Source organism: Macaca fascicularis, chromosome 11, assembly GCF_037993035.2.
Source record: "Macaca fascicularis isolate 582-1 chromosome 11, T2T-MFA8v1.1".
Lineage (NCBI taxonomy): Eukaryota > Metazoa > Chordata > Mammalia > Primates > Cercopithecidae > Macaca > Macaca fascicularis.
In genome coordinates, this window is record NC_088385.1 from 29,406,452 (window position 1) to 29,431,219 (window position 24,768).

General features: G+C 38.0%; 1 protein-coding gene across 7 annotated transcripts in view; it reads right to left on the reverse strand.

Annotated features, from left to right (window-relative positions):
* Positions 1 to 24,768, reverse strand: part of ITPR2 (inositol 1,4,5-trisphosphate receptor type 2) — a 496,384-nt gene that overhangs the window by 333,251 nt on the left and 138,365 nt on the right. For all 7 annotated transcript variants that reach the window (XR_010579338.2, XR_012420091.1, XM_065523922.2 and 4 more), the window contains 5 exons: positions 19,304 to 19,452; positions 15,359 to 15,458; positions 14,662 to 14,822; positions 5,878 to 6,019; positions 3,650 to 3,811 (listed from right to left, as the gene is read on the reverse strand). Coding sequence is in view for 5 of the 7 variants with exons in the window: in XM_065523922.2 (XP_065379994.1) it covers positions 3,650 to 3,811; positions 5,878 to 6,019; positions 14,662 to 14,822; positions 15,359 to 15,458; positions 19,304 to 19,452 (714 nt within the window). In the remaining 2 variants the exon portion in view is untranslated. The remainder of the gene's footprint in view (positions 1 to 3,649; positions 3,812 to 5,877; positions 6,020 to 14,661; positions 14,823 to 15,358; positions 15,459 to 19,303; positions 19,453 to 24,768) is intronic.

Below are 24,768 nucleotides of genomic sequence, written 5' to 3' on the forward strand. Positions count from 1 at the left end.
AGAAGTGACATGTGAGCTAGGATGGGAATGAAGAGAACGAGGCAGCCATTGGAAGACCTAGAGGGAAGTCATCTAGGCAGTGGGAGCAGCCAGTGCAAAGGCCCTGTGGTAGTAGAACCAAGCTTGTGTACTATCAACAGAAGGTGGCCACTGTAGCTAGGCAGTGGTAAGGGGCAGAAGGCAAAGTTGAAGTTGGAGAGGTAGGTCAAAAGAATCCTTGTGAGCCATGGTAAAGAGCAAAGAGGTTATTCTAAAAGTAAGAGAATGCCATTGGGGAGGTTCAATCATGTTATTGTTTGATCTACTCCTTATTCATCACACTAATTTTCCTATATCCCAAACCACTATTTTTCATCTCCCATGTTCTGTCTACAAGCAGCACATCTCACACTGCCATGGAACTGGTGAGCTTCACCCCCTTCTACCATGAAAGGTTCTTACTTTGATTCCTTGGGATTCTCCCTGGAAATGTGTCTTTGTTTCTATGATGAGAGAATTTATTGATTAGAAAGTGATTTTGCCTTAGGTAAAATTTACTGGAATGTACCTATTCCTTGAAAATGATATTGATTGCACAAATCTAATTACATGCTAAGCAGCATTTTTTTGGCCTTTCAGAATGATGGCTTTGTGTATTGGGTAGCCAGTTAAGTAAAGTAAATGTCTTCTGTTAGTATATCATTTTAAGGATACATATTGATTTATACACTTTCATGCCTACTGTAGTCATACCCTGGTATAAGGTAAACATCCAAAGATGTTAATAAATAACTAAATGAAATTAGAGGTGGTATCAAATTTTATAAATAGTAATAAATAGAGATTCAATATTAAATACATGGATTAGTGTTAAGTCACAAATGAACTTCCTATTAGGACTATAACATATAGGTAAAGATAAAAAAAAAAAACAAAGTAATTATAGCTATAATACTATATAACATATACTACATAATAATACAGAACATTTTAAAATCATGTTCTGAAAACATCAGAAAGCTGTTTTATGCTTTCTACAAAGCATTCTTAATTCAATAGAAATGAGAAAACATTTCTCAGCTATCACTGAGATTCAATTAGAACACACAATAGAAAGGGAAGAAAAATAAAATATAACCCTTAACAAATGCTAGGGATTCTTTATTCCTTTATCATCTATACTCTATCTCTATGCTCCAAAGAAACCCAGAAAGCAGGTCCTTGAAGTGCATAAACATGTACCTGAAAGGAGTAATATGACTAGGTAGGGGTATGTGTGTCGGGGGGGAGGTGTGCACACACATGTGTGTGGGGGGGGTGTGTGTACGTACACACTGATACTTGGCCAAGACCGAGAGGGGAGTGAGAAAGAACCATGTGTGCCAGATCTTGAGAGACAGAACTGACACCAGTTAAGACATGCCGCCCAGGGAACCTACTAGTGACTAGCGAAATAACCAAATCCAAAGTGATCTGGCTCCCCGCCATCCTGAAGCACTGGGCTGCAGAAAAGGGAAGAGGCCCTAAGCACCCTTCCAAAGGCTAACAGCCATCAAGCAGGGTGCACATCATGGGACCTGATGGGCCTGAGGGCCCTGGGTAACCTCTATAGACCTGTTGGGTTTTGTTTTTTTTTTTTTTTTCCTGTTAATGTCAATCTCTGTAATACAGCATTGCTCGTATGGGTGAAGTGGTGACCTATCTCACAAGAGTATTTCTCCAAACCCAAGAAGAAAACTGAGAGCAAGGAGAAAACATTGAGCAGCCTCTCATTCTCCTTCCCCACTCCAGATCTCCACTAAGAACTCAGGGTCTGATACTAGGAGCATGCCCCATCACTGCCTCTGAGTGCTTGAAGGAAGGCCATTTAATGTTCTGGTACTTAATTCTTCTTCCAAAAAAATATGAACAACGCTATCTACTTCATCTTGCCATCTTAAAGGAACCCAATGAAGTTGGGAAAAATAATTCTAGTGACAGCATTTGGACTAGCAAGAAGGGTGTTTATAACTAAGATTATATTAGACAATATTTAAGGATTTGTTTATATCGTCCCCTTGCTCTTACTCCTATTCCTTGCCATATGATTTATCTTCTAGCTAATGTTTTTACATACTCTTTTCAGACCTTTCTTACTCTTCAAACACAATTATGAAGCCAAAATATTTTAACACAATCTTCTTAAAACAAATCTTTTTTTCTTCCCCAAAAATGTTCAAACTACCAAGGTGCAACAGTGCGATGATTCAGAGCCTGGGTTTGCAGACTGGCTCCATTCTTAAACTATCATCTTGGACAAGTTACTTAACCTTTCTGTGCCTCTGTCCTTCATCTTAATTCAGTGTTACTGAATTAATTCATGACAAGTATGCAGAACTGAGCCTGGTACAAAGTAAGTACACAATAAATACTACTAACTCTTCCCAAATAACCTCCACCTTCTAGGATTGACATCCTAGGCCCTAGTGGCTTAGCTCGCCCTGCCCTTCCAGCCCTCTCCCACATCATCTTTCTTCATGGACCAAACTCGTCAATGAAACTTACAGTGATGCACTCTGTCCTCAAATGGATTAAGAGAAACACTAATTTATCAAACAATGATGAGTTTTATGCAATTTTATGTTAGACATTTACATTATTGAACATATTGCGAAAGATTAAGCTTGTGATTGCTTTGTTTTGTATGAGGCAGGGTCTGTTACTCAGGCTGGAGTGTACTAGTGTGATCGTAACTCACTACAGCCTCAAACTCCGAGGCTGAAGCTATCCTCTATCCTCCAGCCTTAGCCTCTTTAGTAGCTGGGACTACAGGCACACACCACCATACCCAGTTATTTTTCATTTTTGTAGAGATGGGGACCTCCCTATATTGCCTAGGCTGGTCTAGAACTCCTGGCCTCGAGTAATCCCCCAACCGTGGCCTCCTCAAGTGTTGGGATTACAGGCTTGAGCCACAACACCTGGCTTGTATTTTTAAGATAAAAATGAGACTTAAAGAGAAATTTCACTTGCAACTGGTAACTGTTAGCTGTACCCCTAGATCCACCTGGGTTCCCTGACCTCAGCAGTTGCAAATATCTTAGGGCAAACATGCCCTTTCTAGCATCTATCATTCTCACTTCATAGATCTCTCTTCACAAATACCTCTTCCCGTACAATTTATGAAAATGATTCTCATCCTACCCAAAGGCTTCCTTCTCCAAGAATCCTTCCTTGGTTCCCAAAGCCACCACTGGGCTCTCTCTCTTGTGAATTCCCATAACTCTGTTTTTTCTCTGTGTCTTTTGTCTCCCATCATATCTTTTCCATTAAATTATAACCTCTTTGGTCCATACACAGGGATGCTGTACCTCACATGTTCCTCAAGCCAAAAATGTTCCATTCCGCCTTAAATAATAGATCCAGGATGTCCTGGCCACCAGGAGCCAATAACAGGCACATATTAGTACTCAGGACATCCTCCCCCAGTGATTCTAATTTCATATGGAAGAATAAAGCCATGGTCAATACAATTCAAAAATACTTACAAATCATTTTTATGTATTGCCCAATATAAAATTTCTAAGTGAAATTTCCCATTCATATTTTCTATGCTATAGAATTGCAATCAAAGAACCTTGCCCATACTTTTTAAATATGAAACAGTTTTAAATGGGGGCTACTCTCCGACCTGATTTTTCCGGTAATCCTGCTGAGAGTGTCTCAGGACACGGTAACAGAGCCGCAGCATGTACTTGTAGGGTGCATATCTTTGATCCCCAAGATCTTCAAGTCGCAGCATTGAGCCTTCTCCTGCTTTCTCTTTAAAGGGTGCTTTAAGAATTCCAAATACCTACCAGGAATAAAAACAGCCACCTATTCTGATGAATAAAACGTTGTGCAACCTTTTTTTTTAAACAAATAAGAACATTGATTCAAAAAACACTTATATAAATTTGAGTATTGTTAGCATAAAGGGGGAAAACAAAGAGGATTTACTTTACAGGACCAACATATCAAGGATCAGAAAAGCACTGCTAAAAGGGTCCCCTACATTGAATGACAAAAACATTCTTTAAATAAAATGCTTAATTTTGTTTAGAACTCATATTTTATAAAATAAGAAATATGAAGATGTTTAATTTCACCAAGTTACATGAACATATTCAGATGAACTAAAATGTAGCTTGATTTCTAGGGGCTCTATAGTTTCTTCTATTATTTTCTAGAACCTTTCAAAATCAAAATAATATAAAGAAAACATTTACTTTTCATTAAAACTGACATCAGAAAATGACTTCCAAACATTGCTTGTAAACTACTTTATAAAAGAGTTAATTTATTGTTGTTTGTACACAAAGATGTGGCCAAATCGATGAACGTATCAGCATTCAAATGTGACAAATTAGGAGCCACATGGGCAGCTGGTGGCACCCAGGAAGCCAGATTCTTGTAAGAGGGTTAGCAGTTAGGAAGCATTTAAAAAGCACTGAGGAATATAACTCTTTTCGGCAGCAAGACAGCAGGAGGGATCACCTGGAGATGAGCTGCTAGAATGAGGAAATTGTCTATGAAAGAGCAGAGTCAAGGGCATGAGCATTAATGCATGAAAGCAAAACAGAAAGGAATTATTCTTTGGAATTAATGAAATATGATATGAAGTAAAGTTTCTTTAATAACTTTGTATTCACTGAGCCTTTAATTTTATATTTATCATACAAAAATAAAATATTTGACATATGTTGGTTCAGATATTATTAATAAATCATCCAAGGTCCTAAAATTATTTGAAATCAAATGTTTTTATAGAATAATTACTCAAAAAAAGTCCTATTAGATTTGCAACCTTTATTTTATTTGAGAAAAATGTTGATTTTGTATTTTCAGACAATCAGCTACATATAATAACTAATATTATGTCTACTATTTGCCTTTCCCAAATCAATAAGAATATGTGTATCAAGAGCATGATTTTTATGTTTTAAGTATCTTCCTTGAGTCTGTACTTCATTAATGAAGAAACTCATTAATTTAAATAGCAATTAATAGAATAAAAATAATACATAAATATAGGCATGTCCATATGTGCATATCATTAGGAAGTGAATCAATTTGATGTGTTATAAACAATTTCAAAAAGATGTAATATATGACCAGTTCTGTACTTTCAGGGAAAAAAACCTAGAATATTGTACAGAGCACTTGTCAGCTGATGAACAGACTGCCCTACTTTCCTAGGGAAGAGAAGGAAAGAAGTAGGAAGCAGATGGAGATCGCACTTTCCAAGTTCACCTGGAAATTCTACCTAGGAATTTTTCCAGCATATTTTCTGGAGACAGTCTGACTATACAGGGTTTTTGGAGGTCCATGGTAGGCTGTCTCTACAATGGTCTCTGATATTCCTGCCTCCTGATATTCACAGCCTCATAGAATCCTCTCTCCTTAACTATGGGTTAGATTTATTAACTCATTTCTAACTAATAGAACACAGTAGAACTGATGTTACTTCTAAGATTAGGTTATACAAAGATGGTAGCTTCCACGTGAGCGTCCCCTCTAGTTTTCTCTTGGATCCCTCAGTTCTAAGGAAAGCAAGCTGCCTTGTCTTGAGGCACTCCTGAGAGACGCCCATGTGAGAGGACTGGAAGGCGAGTCCTCTCTCAGTTGAACCTTGAGATGCCTGCAGCCCCAGCAAACACCTTGACTGTAGCCTGGTGAGAGACCCTGAACGAGATCGGCCCATGTAAGCCACGCCTAGATCGCTAGTCCACAGAAACTGTGAGATAGGAAATATCTTGTTTTCAGCCACTAAGTTTTGGGATCATTTGCTTCATAGTAATAGATAACTAATACAAGTACTTTCCTGATACTGTAATTCAGAAAATAAAATATACAAATTTAGTACATGAAAAAATTCACCTGCGCCAGTATGTTTTGTTCCCTCATCAATTTTTGACGCTCTCGGTTTGGCTTAGTGATAACCACATCCAGAACTTCTTGTCCATTATTAGGCACATCAGCAACAAAGAAGATGAGGTCTTCCAATAATTTGGTTACAAACCTATTACAAAATGAAAAGGAAATTTTACTTTACGGTGTGCTTAATTTTGGAAAATGTATAGATATATGATAGGTAGGTAGGTAGGTATAGATAGATAGAGAGGCAAATAGATTTTTTTACTTTTTCTTCAGGAGTGGAACTCAAATCCATGGAAATTTCTTTTTATTAAGTAATAAGAACTGAAACACTTGAAAACAAGGTATTTTATAACAAAAAAGGTATTTAATTGACAAAATAGTCTCTAAGACAGTTACTGTTTACCTAAACCTTTACAAAGAAAATTCCTTCTCTAGCATCTCCAACCTCTACTTGTGCCTCCAGTTCTCAAGTGTTTGCAGACTATTATCAAATAAAGCCATGTGAGTCGCAACTACACACGAGTAGGTAGGATGACACCACCAGATGACTTTCCACAACTGACTAGCAAAGCAGCATATTTCTGCTTAAGGGAAAACAGCTATACTAAATTCCTAAATTTCAATTCTTTTTCTTTATTTTTTTACTGTTAACTCAAACGACATTTCCTAGTACTCCCCACATTTCAACTTACCCAATGTACAGAATAGGAAAAACTTAAATGACCTGCGAATAGAGACAGAGTAAGCAATCTGACACTCAAAATACTGGAAGTATTAAATGACCTATCAAAATCATGAAATTCTAAAACCATACACCAATGTTCACTTTTAAATCTATATTTTGGTTATTATTACAACTATTACTTGAACTTCAGTGGCATTTAGTACAGGAAGTGTCTTGAAAGCCCTTCCTCTCTTCACTTTTTTCCTCCTCCTTCCTCTGCCTGCTCTTTGTCATTTTCCATTTCTGTTAGTCAATTGAGGGAGGGGGCAAGGGTTCAAGCTATTGCAAAAATGGGTAAACAGAGGAGGAATCTGTATTGGAAGGGTCAAGGCATTTTTTAAATTGTATTAGTGGTAAAGTACAACTTAATTATTCAATAAACACATAATTTTTTTGGAATAAGACAAAAGCTGACCAATAAATTGTTAAATTAGCTTTATCCATATAGTGTTAGCATCTTTATTTGCTGTTGCTAGCATGTGAATACAATGATGCTAATCATGAACACATTCATAAGAACACTACATTTTAAGAGCTTCAACAATTCCAGGAAAGTATAGAATGTATTCAGTTGGAAAACATCTCTTTTCTTCTCTTTCAATACCTTTGGTAGGAAAACATCTTGATCTTATCTCCCGATTTATGTCTTGAAAGAGAATGCGCTTCGTGAAGCCAAGTGGACACACCTAGAATCCATAATTTAGTCACCCAGAGAAATTTCAGTATACTTCCAGGGATCATAAACTTCCCTCCAAAATTCCTGGGATTCTATGTTTTCTTGGTATGCCTATTTTAAATTTTAACCCAGTCTGTTTCTTTTGGAAAATTGTGTCTGACATAATTCACAGACATAGTTACGTTGAATCTCTGAAGGCAGCCACAGAAACGTAAAACGCGTTTCATGTGCATCCAAATGTGGTGTGAACTTCTTTTGAAATTGTGATTTAATGTCCTCCAAATCATTCTGTTGCTCTTAAAACAAAACAAAAGAAATTTGGAGCTGAGGTTACTTCAGCACAATGAAAAAAAGTTGAACTTCAGTTTCTATATGCCCAATGCAAGTCCAGTTTGGCCATAAATATTTGCATTTTCTTTTTTAAATTATTAAGATTCCTTTTCTCTTACTGTTTCAATAACTGTAATCAAATATTTAGATATCTAAGAAAGTAAAATTTTGTGAGCAACTACAGATTGCTCTGTTTCAAAGTCATTCAAATGCCCTGAAAATTGAAGATGGTTAATAGAATGATCATGACGAATATTAACAGTCTAGATTGCAAATCATGATACGTCAACCCTACATATAAAGCCCACCTCTGCATGACAAGGCCATGGAAGCCAGGAAGAGCAACCTTCTCTTTTGACCTCTGAAACTGTTGAAACCTTTTTTTGACCTTGCGCCTCAAGCATCCCTTTTGTGGCAAAACAAAGAGCTGGTTTGTTTTCAATTTAGCTCAAACTCTGATTCTATACTGGGCAGTGGTGAGCTCCTACTAACTCACGCAATCTTACTAGTTTGCTTTTTAAGCTTTATGGAAAATGAACAAAATAAGAAAAACAGTGAGGAACAGGAATGATGTTCAACTCTTGCAAGGTAAGAGGGACCAAAAACACATGGTAGGGAAATAAACTAAACATATGCAGCAGAGACGAACATACGGCTTCTCTAACCTCTTAAAGAAAACTTAAAGTTCAGTGGCCCTTATTCAGGCTTTGGCTGTGCAGTGATAGGAGGAAACAATGGATGCACATGGATAGGGCTGGACCCAGCCACCAGCTATCTCCATGATTAAAGTATCATATTACCAGAGAACATGGACTCTCAGCTCTCGATATCAGATCTGGCTCTGGTCTAGTTGAGGAAACCAGGTAGAAGCCAGCATAAAACTGACAAAGAAGACAAGTGCATGTAGATAAAGGAAAAACAGAAATCTCCCACCTAAGAAAATCACACATAGTAAAAGTCCAAAGCACATAAGGAAAGCTGACATTGAAGAAGACAGCCTCCATACTAAAGCATTAGGAGGCTACTCCACCACCGACAAAATCCGAGTAACAAAACAGTTTCAAAATAAGTTTTAAATGAGTGTGTATTCAGTCTTCAAAGAGATAAAGAAAGCAATATATTAAAAAGACAACATATTTTAAAAGGGCCAATATAAATGAAAAATAGGTGGATATACAAAAAAAAATCTGAGAGATAATAATTATATGCCGAGCACAGCGACTCATGCCTGTAATCCTGGCATTTTGGGAGGTGGAGGCAGGAGGATTGCTTGAGCCCGAGTTCAAAATCAGCCAGGGCAACAGAGTGAAACCCTGTTTGCACGAAACAATTAAAAAATTAGTTGGGTGAGGTGGCATGCTCCTGTTGTCCCAGCTACTCAGGTAGTATCAAAAATCGATCCAGATAATAGCACAGAGAAATATTAAAAGGCAAATAATAAAAGGGAAGTTAAGAGACAAAAATGATGAATTAAGAGGATCCAACATATATCTCATAAAAGTTCCAAAAGACAGAAAGGAAGAAAAAGACAAAGAAGCAATATTTGCAGGAAAATGGCTGAAAAAATCCAAGAATTGAAGGAAGAAATAAGTATTCAGATTAAAAGTATACCTTAAATGTCAAATGAGAAAAAACAAAATAAAACTCCTTTGTAAACACATCATGGTGAAATCTTAAGACATCAAAAGCAAAGAAAAATAATATATAAAATTACCAAGACAAGAAAAATTACCAATAAAGAATAACAAGTCTATTGACAACAGATTTCTTAACAGCAACAAGATATGCTAGCAAGTAATTAAATTATAGCTTTAAAATACTGAGAGAAAGTAATAATCAATCTGACATCTCATACATAAAGTATCACTTAAGAGTAAAGCAAGGGCACGGTGGCTCACACCTGTAATCCCAGCAACTCGGGAGGCTGAGGCAGGAGAATCACTTGAACCCAGGAGGCGGAGGTTGCAGTGAGCCAAGATTGTGCCACTGCACTCCAGCCTGGGAGACAGAGCAAGACTCCATCTCAAAAAAATAAAAAAGAAATGTGCTAAGAGAGTAAATTCCGGCTGGGTGTGGTGGCTCATGTCTGTAATCCCAGCACTTTGGCAGGCCAAGGCGGGCAGATTACCTGAGGTCAGGAGTTCGAGACCATCCTGGCTAACACGGTGAAACCCCGTATCTACTAAAAATACAAAATTAGCCGGGTGTGGTGGTGGGTGCCTATAATCCCAGCTACTCAGGAGGCTGAGGCAGAAGAATCGCTGAGCCTGGGAGGCGGAGCTTGCAGTGAGCCAAGATCACACCACTGCACTCCAGCCTGGGCGACAGAGTGAGACTCTGTCTTAAAAAAAAAAAAAAGTAAAGGCAAAATAAAGATATTTTCATATATGTAAAAACTAAAAAGATTATAACCCATAAGCCTCTCCACTGAATGGACTAAAGAATAAATTTCAGCAAGATGAAAAGAGAACGAATGAGAACGAATAAGTGAGATACAAGTAATAAAGACAGGAGGAAAACATAAAGAAAGGGGCAGAAGAAGAGGTAAAATTATTTTAAAAATAAAATTAATCACTAAAAAAAATTTAGAAACTAAATTTCTCTCCCCAAAAACTACTGAAATAAGATTAAAAAATAAAATAAATGTTTTAGGTTAAAAAAAAAAGATGTTTCATTGTCTTTAGAAGAAAGGAATACAATTTATCGGTAGAAACAAAAGGTGGTGCATCATGACTTATAATGATACATTTATTCTTTCGTATTTATCAAATTAAAATAAAATTTTACAAATGAAGAGAATAAACACAGAACTATGGTTCTAGACAACTACTGCAAGAAAGATGGGAGGGAGAAAGTCAGGGCAAAACCAAAGCATGCTGCAACACTTTTCTTTCATGGGAGGGAGAAAAAAATTAGTAACTTCAAGTTTATCAAGAAGAATATACAGTCAAAATGTATGATAAGAATTCAAGCGTAATTGCTAATGAATAAAAATATGACCGAAAGCTTCTAAATAGGTACAGAAAACAGTAAAATGGTGGGAGGGGAATACAAACTTTATTAATCTAGCAAAAAGCAAGAAAGAAGTAAAGGAAATGAAAACAAGCTACACTAAAGAAAGAAAAACAGAAATAAAAATGTATTCAAATAAATTGATCAAATACAAAGTCATTAAACTTGCAAATGAAAATAGACTATCAGTCAGGCACGGTGGTTCACGCCTGTAATCCCAGCACTTTGGGAGGCCAAGAAAGGCAGATTGCTTAAGCTCAGGAGTTTGAGATTAGCCTGGGCAACATGGCGAACCCTGTCTTTAGAAAAATCCAAAAAATTAGCTGGGTGTGGTGGCACGTGCCTGTGTTCCCAGCTACTTGGGAGTCTGAGGTGAGAGGATCACCTGAACCCAGGAGGTTGAGGCTGCAGTAAGCCATGATTGGACCACTGCACTCCAGCCTTGGCAACAGAGCAAGACCCTGCCTCAAAAAAATAAATAAAATAGACTATCAGATTAGATTGTTACAATCAACCTTCTGCTGCTCACTAAAACAAAATGACCAGGAAACATGAAATAAAAAGATATGGAAAAAGAGACATCAGGCAAATGTTAAACTAAAGATTGCTGGTGTCAGGATAGTCATACCTGGCAAATAACATTTAAGAGAAAATGATGTTGCTCTGAGAAGCAACATCAGAACGACATCTGATCTGGTGATCACACGGTGGATGACCCCTGTTCTAGATCCTGAGCTCCTATCATGGGGAATGAGAACCATCCCTCAAGAGGGTAAGTTTCACAGAGACATGGGATAGTCTGTGGCCTTCACCACCACATTAGCACCACATATACCCATGCTGCGTGGCCAAGTGCCTGGCATGTACCAGGAGTTTAGTAATACTGAATTAATCCCATCTCTGAACTCTCACTGCTTGAGAGAAACCCCAGTATTTTGTGCACCCTCAGAGGTAAACACAGTGCAGAAATGCTGGTCAAGGACTGCCTGTGTCACTTCCTCAAGTTCTGGATGGCAGTTAACACCCCTCCATCTTCCCTCCTCTCTCTCTGATGACACGTTCCCAGTCCTCTCTATTTTGTGGGTGTGATCATGTAGAATAAGATTAGAAAATTCCACTGAAAATATTTAAGGTTGAAGATCTCGAAGCATAACACAGGAGCTGTACTTCCAGAGCTCATGCTCATTCCTGGGATAAGTAAAGAGGGAAGACAGAGAGAGAGACAGAGAGAGAGAAAAAAAAAAATTCCAACAACACAGGCTTTTTGACACAGATAATAATCGCTTCATTTTCCATAGGCGGAAAAAAGTCAGAGTTGTCAGTTATTTTCAGAAATAATTTTATATTCAATTCCAAACATGAGAAAATAATACAAATGCATTCAACTCTGCCAACAAGCTCTACCTTACTGACAGGCAGCTTTGAATGAATTTTGATAGGAGGTGGCTTTTCTGAAATTACTAAATTAAGATCAATAATTGTACCTTCATATTTCTTAGGCAAAGCCTTCTCTTTGCTATTAATACGATGTTTTTCACTCCAAAACAGTAGGGAAAGAAAGAAGCAAAGGAAATAAAAACGCATGCTCTCTAGTTAGTCCTAGTCCACCACCTTCCTTAGAATCATCTTGAGAGGTTAAGATAATCTCCAGCCATGACTGAAGAAGAGTGACTTGCACAGGATTCCAGCCAGTGATGGTGGAGAGCCCATAATCTGAATTTTTATCTGTCCTTTTCTTCAAGGAATACCTTAATGCTTAGCAAGGGAGACTTTTTAAGTGAAGCCAAGAAAATTGCTGTGCATATGTAAGAGTGTTAGAAACAAGGAAATAGATGCACGAAAGGAAAAGTGAGATCAATAACAGACAAATAAAAATTCCTATCTGCACATTAGAATCCGTTTCCTGCCTTAATGTAGCTCTGATATTTAATTGTCTATAGCCCATAAAAGTGGCCACTTGTTTCTGCTTCCGGCCTTTATTCATTTCCCCTAACAGGGCTGGAGGTGTGACTGAATATACAACAGTTGTTTTGAAATGTAAGTTTGGCAGGGGAAAAAACAGAGGTAAGAACAGAGAGGAAGCTGAGAAACAGCTTTTCCATTTGTTTGCATATTTAGGATTTTTTTCTCATTGACAGGGATGGAGGGAAGCAAACTTGGATTTTTTGTTCTTCTGTATTGTAAGATGTGTATCTAAAAAGTTCTAAAACATATAGCTAAGGACTACTGATAAGTGAATCCCATGAAGCCACCACCAACAGCAGGAAATGGAACCCTGCAGGCACCTTTCAAACCTTCAGGGAGCATAATTCCTCCCTCCCCTCTAAGAAGAAACACCATCCTGATTTTTGTCACAATGACTTCCTTGCATTTCTTTATGGTTCTGCTAATTGCTTAAAGGCCCCCAAAGAAATGGAGTGGAGTTTGTTTTTGCTTGTTTTTGTATGTTACACATAGTATTACAGTGAATGTATTTGTTGTGTCTAGTTTTCACCGAATCCGTTTGTCAAATTTAGCCACGCCATTGCACATAGATGTAGTTCATTTATTTTCATCGCAAAACTGTATTCCATTGTATGAAAATAACACAATTTTCATCGTCTATTCAACTGGTGTTGGACATTTGGATGGTTTTCCATTTGGGGTTATTTCAAACAAAGCTGAACATTCTTGAACATGTGTCCTGGTGCACATGTGGAGGAGAGTCTTTCGGACAGATGTTCAAGAATGTTCAGCCTAGGAGTGGAATTGGTGAGTCATGGGGTGTTTGCTTCTTTAATTTTGCTAGTTACTGCCAAACTATTTTCCAAGGTGCATATATCAATTATCATCTCACCAGCTGTGTATGAGAGTTCCAGCGTCTGAATGCCTGGGAAATTGGCAAATAGCTTTTTCTTGTTTAAATTAACAGGCATGTAGCAGATCATGAAGAGAGGAAATACAGAGGATGCTTGTGCTTGGGCACACTGGAAAGCATATGGACTTTAAACCATGCAGGACTGAATCCCCCCTTAGTATTAACTATGCAGCCTTACCTTGTTTGCTTACCCTCCTCAGTTTTCCTTTATGTAAAACGAGAATACCTATTTCAAGGCTATTTGAAGGATTAGATAAAATATATTTACAGTGTCCAACCTAGTAACTGACACAAAGCAGGCATGCAATAATCGCTAGCTGTCAATATCATTCTCTTTCTTACTTATTTCCAAAACCAGAGCTTAAGAATCAAGGATCGGCCAGGCGCGGTGGCTCAAGCCTGTAATCCCAGCACTTTGGGAGGCCGAGGCGGGTGGATCACGAGGTCAGGAGATCGAGACCATCCTGGCTAACATGGTGAAACCCCGTCTCTACTGAAAATACAAAAAAAAAAAACTAGCCAGGCGTGGTGGCGGGCGCCTGTAGTCCCAGCTACTCGGAGGCTGAGGCGGGAGAATGGCGTGAACCCGGGAGCTGGAGCTTGCAGTGAGCTGAGATCGCGCCACTGCACTCCAGCCTGGGCGACAGAGCGAGACTCCGTCTCAAAAAAAAAAAAAAAAAAAAAAAAAGAATCAAGGATCCAGTTTCTCTGAACAAGCTATGAGGGCAGAGAGCTACAGCCTGCAGATAATTTTTCTGGTTTTACATATCTGTTTGTTTTCTGGTACCAGAGCTGAGAAATGCATCTTGAATAAATAACATCAGAGAAACACAAAACTTTCTTTAGGTCCTTTAGAACTCTAAATCCAAATATCAAATCATGCACAGCAAAAGGTATTGCAAATCTCCCACAAAGGATTTAAAAAAGAATGACCAGAAAATAACTTAAAACAACTGTTTTCAAGCAAAGCTAAAACAGGACAAGTAAATATTTCACCAGATTTAAATTTGACAAATTTCATTCACTCGCTATGATCAAGAGGAGTAAGTTCCCACCTCATTCAGAAGCAGGTGTGCTATTGAGAATGTTATAAATATTCCCTTAGAGTCATTCATTCACATCAGGCTTACTATAACAACTGACAACTGACTCTTGATTATTTAAGACCCATTTAAAGTTACTCACCTCCTTTCATTCTGAGTTATTGTGCCATTTTCTAGCTTTTTAACTGTGGTCGCTAGTACTTTATTGGCATCATTGGCAAAGTCTAAGTCTCGAACTTCAGACAGTGGGACAGACACGATGGCGAACGCTTCTTTATCTTCTTTGGTTTGGCAGGTTCCAATCTGAAATGTGTTTTTCCATTAAGATTAGTTTTATAAACAACTATACAATATTCGTTGAGGACTAATATATCTAGTACTATTTAAGAAATATAAGACGAGAATAGATCATGCAAACACAGTAACTCCCACCTGCTTCGTCCACTACGAAAGGCTGTGGGGACACAGAGATTTCCTGTGCCCACTTCCTGCCCTGTTCCAAAGCCCCACTGGAAACCTCTCCCTTTCACACTTGCCCTCTGCTCCAGTTTTGACAGTAGAGAAAAGGCACTCCTGGATTCTACTTCTCCATCCACATGCCGCTACCGTTCTTTTTGATGTCTCCGTAGCATCCTCCTGAATCACAGCTTTGCTGCCTCCAACCCATTTAGATCAGCTACCTAAGCAACTGGCAGACATGCATGCTTGATGTAATTAATTGCAATGATATCTAATATTGGTGAAGATGGAGTATAAGGAACATGTCACACAGCATTCCTATCCTAATCCTATTCGGATGACATGTGGCTAAAAATTAAACCATATTCAGTGACATTTACCTTTAACATAACAGGCCTCTCTTCATCTGTGTCTATGGGGATACTAGTACTGGTTACCCATGTGTTGGTGCATAAATGCCTTAACCGAACATATGAGTTCCTAAAAGCAAAACAATATAAAAAAACAAATTATAAAAAATTAGCACATTTACATATTGACATCTTTAACAGCTTCATATGTGATATGAACATAAATATATATTAACTAGTAATTGACTCAAGATCCCTCTGCTTTAAGGGGAAATTCTGACTTATAGACTATTTCAAAGCATGCAGCATTATTGCCTAAGCCAGTAGTTCTCAAAGTGTGGTCCCTAGACCAGTGGCATCAGCATCGCCTGGGAGCTTGTTATTAATACAAATTCTGAAACTTCATCCCCATCGACTGAATCAGAAATTTTGGGGGTGTAGCCCAACAATGAGTAGTTTAATAGGTTCTCCAGGCAGTTCTGATGCATGCTAAACTAAGAACATTGATCAAATAACAAATAACTCAGCTAACACTGCTGGCAGACAGTAGTGTAGTTTGTGTAGTTTAATTATTTGTATGTAAAAGTATTAATGTACAATAAATCCTCATTATTTGTGGCTTCTGTACTTGTGAATTCTCCTGCTCACTAAAATTTATTTGTAACCCCCCAATCAGTGTTCAAGGAGCTTTTGTGGTCATTTCAGGACACACATAGAGTGACAAAAATTTAAGTGGCCCAGTAGGCACATTTCCAAGCTGAAGTAGAACAAGGTGATGCTCTGCGTCTTGTCTCAGTTCTCATGCTATAAACAAGTGTCCTTTTTGTGCTCTATTTAGTGCCATGTTTTTCACACTTCTGTGCTTTTTTTTGGTGATTTTGATGTTTAAGATGGCCCCCACATGAGGTGTAGAAGTTCCTAAAGTTACGCACGTCTAGTGTTCCCAAGCACAAGAAGGCTGTGATATGCCTTACAAAGAAAATACTTGTGCTATATGAGCTTCGTTCATGCATGAGTTATAGTGCTACTGACCACAAATTCAATGTTAATGAATCAGCAACATATATTGAATAAGGTGTATTTAAACAGAAGCACACATAGAACAAGGCTATGTATTGGTCAACAAAAATGTGACCAGAAGCTCACAGGAATCTAACTGTATTTCCCCTAGGAACAATGGTTCAGTATTTGCTAATTCCATGTAACATATACTTTAAAAATTGACTAGATATGAACTGTGACAGAGTGCCTAAGAAAGGACACCTAGAACTTCATCCTACTCAAGTATTACCATTTTTAGTAAATCTTTTATAATCTTTTGTTATTTCTTTAACAAATATGTGTATAGTGCCTATTAAAAGAAAAGCACAATAAGTACTCTGCCTTCAAGTTGCTTACAGATCAGTATAAAGATAAGGCATAAATATGTCTTACAACATAAGGTAAAAAGCATTAGGGCCAAGAAAAGAAAACCAAATAAAATGCCAAGGGCCTCAGGCAAAGAGATTCATTCAACAACCTGGTTCTGCTCCTTTACAGAAGTAGATAAAATACAAACTGAGCTTCACAAATCTAAAATAGCAGTCCTCCAATCTTTGTTCAAATATCTAGAAATTCTGAAATGCCTCTGTTTTATCACTTAGCATCTTCCGCATTGAATTACACAAGAGACGTAATTTGTACTCAGTTGTCATCAGGTCCCCAAGTGATTTAGTACAGTGATTTAGTTTAAGCAGCACTGGACTATAAAGTTTGAGAAACACTGGACTCCACAGTGGAATCACTTAGGTAATAAATGCTTTAAAAAGAGTAAAGCCTGCACCCCACCTGTGAGACTCTGATTTCATGGTCTCAGCGTGGCCAGGGCATGGCAAGGTGTCAACATTACCCAAGTGAGTCTAATTTACAGTCAACTTGAGAACCACTGGTTCTAACTCAGTCTCTAGTTCCTGATCTGTAAGGGTTACTGCCAGTATTCAATAAGATAATATTTATTAAGAACCTGACACAGGACTTAGTACATAAAAAGTGCTCAAGAGTTATATTATAATAGTAGTTATTATTAAGCATTAATTAATGTTGGCTTTAATACAATTAATGACAGATGAATTGATGTTAATACAAAATTCTGCACTATACTGAATAGGGCTTCCACAGTTCTGAAAAGTAATAGATTAATGATTCCATATAAAGGGAGGCTCGGTGGCCATCATCGTGGTTCTATACACTTCCTAGTAAGACCCTTTTATCATTTCCTTAAGCAAACTCTCTTGGTTAGAGTTCAAGAAGGGCTCCCTTTTTGCTGACTTAAATCTAAAATAAGTCAAGTCATAGTAAGGATTGATTAAGGTCCCAGTCCTGGGAGGAGAAAGCCAGAGACCTGGGTCAGGTAAAACCAGAGAGGATCTCTTTACAGGCTTATATTGATGGAACAAAAAAGAGTGAGAGATGGACTCATATAAGGTATGAAATTTGGCAACATTTCTCATGAATGAGAATAGCCACAAAACACCCTGGGAAGCTCTACCAGCAATGTTTCTCAATAGTGTTATTATAGTAACTTTTTACCCTCCCTGGAGGAAACCCACACAATGTCCGCCTTTTTGCATAGGTGCCTTCGGCTTCACCACTGCCATCTGCCAAGGCCAAGCACAATAGCGCTCCATCAAGGCCCATTTAGAGCCATCCCACTAACCCTAATAATATGGGCAAGACTCCTCGATGCATCTAGAGACTGCATCACAGCCTTATGGTTGAAAGATGGACAGTTATAGACAGAAAAGCTTAACTAAAATAGTCAAATTTAGCCTGGGCATGGTGGCTCATGCCTGTAATTTCGGCACCTTGAGAAGCTGAGGTGGGTGGATCCCTCGAGCCCAGTAGTTCAAGACCAGCCTAGGCAATATGGCAAAGACTCATCTCTACAAAAATATACAAAAGTTAGCAGGGCATGGTTGTGCATGCCTATAGTCCCAGCTACTCAGGAGGCTGAGGTGGGAGGATCACCTGAGTACCAGAGGTAGAGGATGCAGTGAGCCATGATTATGCTTCTGCACTACACCCTGGGCCACAGAGTGAGATCCTGTCTCAAAAAAGATAAATGAAAAGTAAAATAAAATGGTCAAATTCAAGCAAAAGAATGTAAGATATTGTCTTACCTTAAGTTCTGGCAATCTTATTTCCAATCCCACACCCCCTCACTCACTTTTATCTAATTACTCTGGCCTTCTCACTCGTCCTTAAAAACACCCAGTAAATTTCAACATTTTTCATTTCGTGTTCCTGCTGCTTGAAATATTCCTCTCAGGAAGAGAGGACTTGGTTCCTCAATTCATTCAGATCATTCTTCAAACATACTAACTCAGAGAGGACACAGTTGAACTCTCCTGCCTAAGAGAACTCTCTCCACACCCTCCATTTTTTCTTCAAAGCACTTTTATTACCTGACCTTTTATTAATATTTTATGTCTATTGTTTTGTTTACTGCCTGTCTCCCCCATTTGAATGTGAGAGTATAACCAGTTTGTTCACTGTTGTCCTCCCAATGCCAAGGGCAATGCCTGGAATGTAATGGATGTTCAATATATATTTGTTGACTGAATGACTACATAAATGAACAAATGGATGAATGAAATGGGAAATCTGACATAATAAAAATAAATGATAAATATATAAATAGAAATGTTTTTATATTATTTTTCATTTTAGTAACCAAAGGCCAGGTAAGTAATAAGAATAAATGATTCTTATAAATTTTTCAGAATTTCTTTGTTCCTGCACATTTTAATTATTTATAAGAATAAAACAAATTATGTTAACCTCCTCACAGAAGAGGCACAATGTTTTACACATTTTTTCTTCACTTACGTTTGCTCCCATGATATCATAAAAATATATTAATATTATTATTTTCATTCCTTACCTACTGGTATAATTATTCAAAGAAACATCTTTTAACCATAATATTTTTTTTACCTTGGAACCAGGCAGTCAGCTCTCTGAAGAGTTGTGGCATCGAGTTCAAAAAGGGATGCAATGTCATTGCCATGTGGGACTGAAACCAAAGTATACATGATCTTCTCCCCTGCCTGGCGTTTTTTCTTTGAAGTTGGATGGTCATCTCTCTGTTGAGGAAGTACAAGGTTATTTACTTTTATCTGGTTTCTTGCTAAACTCTCCAATTAATCAGATGACAGGGTTTAAATGTGCATGTTATTTCTTCCTTGGATTGGAGAAGTGTCTATTTCACATCACCCAGAAACACTAGCTCTAGACTGACAGCCATTGAGGTAATTACTGTCAACAGGGATGAGTCCCACACTCCTGGGGTGAGGTGGCTTGATCTGCCCACATCGTTAAGGCACTAATGGTACCAATAGTTATGGACCCTTCCCTCGTTCTCTTACACCTATTTACAAAGTAGCAATTTTGACCATTCCACAGTTAAAACAAATACAGAGAAGAGCCTGTGTGTTGAATTATCTAGATTTCTTAAGTTAAAGTAAGCATGGCAGTGTGCAGGAGTTCATACCTAACTCCTCAGCCATAATAATACTTGGAGAAGAGCAGAATCAACAGCAACATTCCCATTCACCACCTGCTTGCGGCCCTAGATTTAAGAACATACTATAATTCCATAAGAAACAAAATAAAAGGAGATCTCCACAAACAGACACCTTCATAATGATGTGAAACTTGGTCAAAGGTTCCAGCACACCCTACCATTTTAAGCAGATGCCAACACGAGATTAATGAGTTTGTGCTTTTACTTGAACTTCCGCAAGTCCCAGTACCCCATGGAAGAACTGGTTGCACAAGAAACCAAAACAGGGGATGCAATATAAGCTTGGTAGTTAGTAGATAAAAATAGCGACTTACACATATTTATTAAAACAGGTGAAATTTGAAAATGAGAGTGGAAGAGAGAAAGACAGATAGACACACTGTCACTGCACCATCACAGGACGGTGAATGAAACTGAGGGAAGGAAGGGATGCTCAAAAGGCAAATGCAAGCAGCATACTATATCCATGGGCAAGTGTTTCTTTAATGGCTGCTGCGACAAGATATTACTCCTGATCATCCCAGAACATTCACTTGGAGTCCCTACCCCCTCCCAGAGAGTGGCAATATCATTTTACTTGGATCAAAACAGCCTTGCAGTTTTGTTTCTGGCCTCTTCTGTAAATGGTGCATAAATTGGTAGCACCGTTGAAATGGGAATGGGCAGAGGGAACTGCCAGGTTTCCTAAACAGGAGGAGGATTGTTATCTGCTAAAAGCCTCACAGCCTTGCAGCACCAGGTAGCTCTTGTCATCTTTGACTTCTGTGTCTTCCACAGAGATCAAAATTCATAGTTAAATGAAAGCAGGGGTTCAGCAAACTCTCCACAAAGGGTGACCCTCATAACAGTAGTTTCTTATTTGTAAATATAAACACTGTTTATTGACTAGAAAAGGGCATACTTGGCATACTATACATCGTAAGGGAGTATGGGCATGTGGGAACGAAGAAAACGCAGAAACAGTTAGCAAATAATACTTCTGAATTTTTTTTAAGACAAGGTCTCACTCTGTTGCCCAGGCTGGAGTGCAGTGGCACAATCAAGGCTCACAATAGTCTCACTCTCCAGGGCTCAAGAGATCCTCCCACCTCAGCTTCCCGGGTAGCTGGGGCTACAGACGTGTGCCATCACACTGGCTAATTTTTATAATTATTGTACTAACTGGACCTCACTATGTTGCTGAGGCTGGTCTCGAACTCTTGAGTTCAAGCGATCCTCCCTGCTCAGCCTCCCAAAGGTTGGGATTACAGGAGTGGGCCACGGCACCTGGCTGATATTTCTAAATTTATCCAGAGCTTCTCACAATACCAAAGCCATTCCTTTGGTTGTTCTCATTAATCCCACAACAAAAAATTTAAGAGAGAAAAGTAAGCATTATAATTTCCATTGAGCAAAGAGATGAGTGCAGTTACCTAAAAAGAGATGAAAGATGAGGGAAGGGGAAAAAGAAAGGGGAGGAAGAAGGAGGAGAGGAAGAAGAAGGAGACGGGAAAAGAGGGAAAGAAGGAAGGAGAGGGGGTGGGGAGAAAGGATGGAGAACCGGAAGGGAGCAGTGGATGGTGGTAATGAACGCTCAGCCCCAAATTCAACTGACCAGGACCTGAATCCAAGCCAACCCAAGCCAGAGGCCAGGCCTGAGGCCCTTAAATACGGTAAGAGTCACTCCTCTAAGAGTAAATAAGAACTCACGGCTAAGACCCTCCCCCTCCCCCAAGTCTTCTGAAAAAGTTACCTTGGGTCATGAGACCCACTTTCATGGTGATTTGCATGAAGGATGAAGAAGTCTAAGAATTGGAGACAAAATTTATGAGGGGGGAACCCACCCTCTCGTCCCTCAAGAAGAAAGTCTAAATGCCTTTAAATAACCCAATAATGAGAGTAGTCTGTCCAGACAAATGAGTTCGAAGAGATGGCTGGCGCAATGGCCTTAATAGCTTAGGATCATGGACTCTCTTCCCAAATAATCTCTAGTAGTAGTTAGCAGTTAACCTCTAGTGGTAGTTGGCAGTTACTCAAGTGAAATTCTATTGAAATTTATTCCCTGGGTTTTAATTAGTCTCTTTGAAACTTTAGACAGCGCTTTCACAGTTTTATCCTGCATTGCAATTCCCACAATGGGTTGTGAGTAAGATCCTTTAAAAAAAAAAAAAAAAAAAAAAAAAGTGGGGGAGAGTGAGCTAGTTTGAATGGAAAGGTAGCAAGAGGGGAAAAAGAAGAAGTACACTAGAAGAAAAGCAGGAGTATGCAAGAAAAATGGCCTCTGGTCCAGTGTCACTGAATATTCTTTTTATTGGCAGGGAAAAAAATGATGTCTAAAAATATGTATAGCTTACTAAGGAGTGAGAGCTATGAGTTAATATTATTAACCCATTTTTTAGATGAGAACACTGAGGCTTTAGGGGCCAAGTTTGCATAATTCTCATGTGGTAGAGCTGAATAGCAAATCCAGCTCTAGCTGACTCCACAGTCCTAACCTGTTAACTATTATGCTACAGAGAGACCTTGATCATCAAGAAGGCTCCCAGAAAACCATCAACTAACAACCTGGAGAAGATAAACATAATGGACTCTCCATGTTTTCCTGTTTTGCTCTACTTCTGTGACTGCCTATTGCTGGATTTATTTTTTTAAAACAAAAGAAACCAAGATGCCAAGAAAAGCCCAGGACCAGATGGCTTCACAGCTGAATTCTACCAAACATTCAAAGAACACCAATCCTTCTTAAACTCTTCCAAAAAAAAAAAAAAATAGAAGTAGAAAAGATACTATCAAACTCATTTGATGAGGCCATCATTACCCTAATACCAAAGCCAGACAAAGATACCACAAGAAAAAATCTATAGGCCAGTATCTATTAATATAGATGCAAAAATTCTCATCAAAATACCAGCAAACCAAATTCAACAACAGGTCAAAAAGTGTATACACCATGACTAAGTGGGATTTATCCCTAGGATGCAAGGTTGGTTTAAACGTATGCAAAACTACCAATGTGATATACTACATTAACAGAATAAAACATAAAAAGCACACGATCATCTCAATCAATGCAGAGAAAGCACTTGACAAAGTTCAACATCCTTTCATGATTAAAAAAAAAAACTCTCAACAAAATAGGTGTAGAAGGAAATTTCCTGAACATGATGAAGGCCATTTATGAAAAGCCCATAGCTGATATCATAGTCAATGGGGAAAACCTGAATGCTTTTCTTCCAAGACTTAGTACAAGGCAAAACTGCCCACTCTCACCATTTCTATTTAACACAGTACTGGAATTATTAGCAAGAGCACATAGACAAGAAAAAGAAATAAAGATTGGGAAAGAAGAGGTAAAATTATCCCTGTTTCAAGTGACAGGATCTTATATGTAGAAATCTTAAACACTCCACTAAAAACTGTTAGAACTAATCAATGAATTTAGTAAAGTTGCAGGATACAAAATCCACATACAAAAATCAGTCACATTTCTTTTCACCAATAAGAATCTATCTGAAAAGATATCAATTCCATTTATATTAGCATCAAAAACAATTCCATTTATAATAGCATCAAAGAGAATAAAATATTTAGGAATAAATTTAACCAAAGAAGTGAAAGATCTGTACTCTGAAAACTATAAAACACAGAGGAAAGAAACTGAAGAAGATACAAATCAATGGAAAGATATCTCATGTTCATAGATTGAAAGAATCAATATTAGTAAAATGTCCATACTACCTAAAGCAATATACAGATTCAGTGCAATCCCTATGAAAATTCCAAAGGCATTTTCAATTGGAAATAGAAATAACAACCCTAAAAGTTGTATGGAACCGCCAAAGACCCAGAGTCTTCAAAACAATCTTAAAAAAGAAATGCAAAGTTGGAGCCATCATACTTCCTGATTTCAAATTATATTACAAAACAACATTAATCAAAACAGTATGGTATTGGCATAAAAACAGATACGTAGACCAATGGAATAGAATAGAAAGCCCAAAAATAAACCCAAGCATACACAGTCAACTAATTTTTGACAAGGCCATCAAGATGACACAATGGGAAAGTATAGTCTCTTCAATAAATTGTGATGGGAAAACGAGATATCCACATGCAAAAAAAAAAATGAAACTGGACCCTTATCATACACCATACATAAAAATCAACTCAAAAGATCTGAGCATAAGATCTGAAACCAAAAAACTCCTAGAAGAAAACACAGAAGCAAAGCTTCTTCATATTGATGTTGACAAGGATTTTTTGGCTATCTCACCAAAAGCACAGGCAACAAAAGCAAAAATAAACAAAGTGGGACTACATCAGACTAAAAAGCTATACACAGCAAAGGAAACAATCATCAAAATGAAAAAGCAGCCAAGGAATTAAAAAAATATATTTGCAAACTAAGCCAGATAAAAGTTTAATATACAAAATATATAAGGAATTCACAAAACTCAGCCAAGAAACAAGTAACTCAATTAAAAAATGGACAAAGGACCTGAATAGACATTTCTCAAAAGAAGACATTCAAATAGCTAACAGGTATAAGAAAAGGTGCCCAACAGCACTAATCATCAAGGAAATGCAAATCAAAACCACAATGAGATGTCACCTCATGCCTGTTAGAATGGCTATTTTCAAAAAGACAAGAGATAACAAGTGCTGAGGAAGGTGTGAAGAAAAGGAAACCCTTGTGCATTGCATTGTTGGTGGGACCACAGATTGGCATGGCCATTGTGGAAAACAATATGGAAGTTCCTAAAGAAATTAAAAATAATACTACTATAAGCCCTAGTAGTACCTCTTCTGGGCATATTCCCAAAGGAAATGAAATACCACCTCATAAAGAAACATACACCCTCACACTCATTGCAGTATTATTCACAATAGCCAAGAC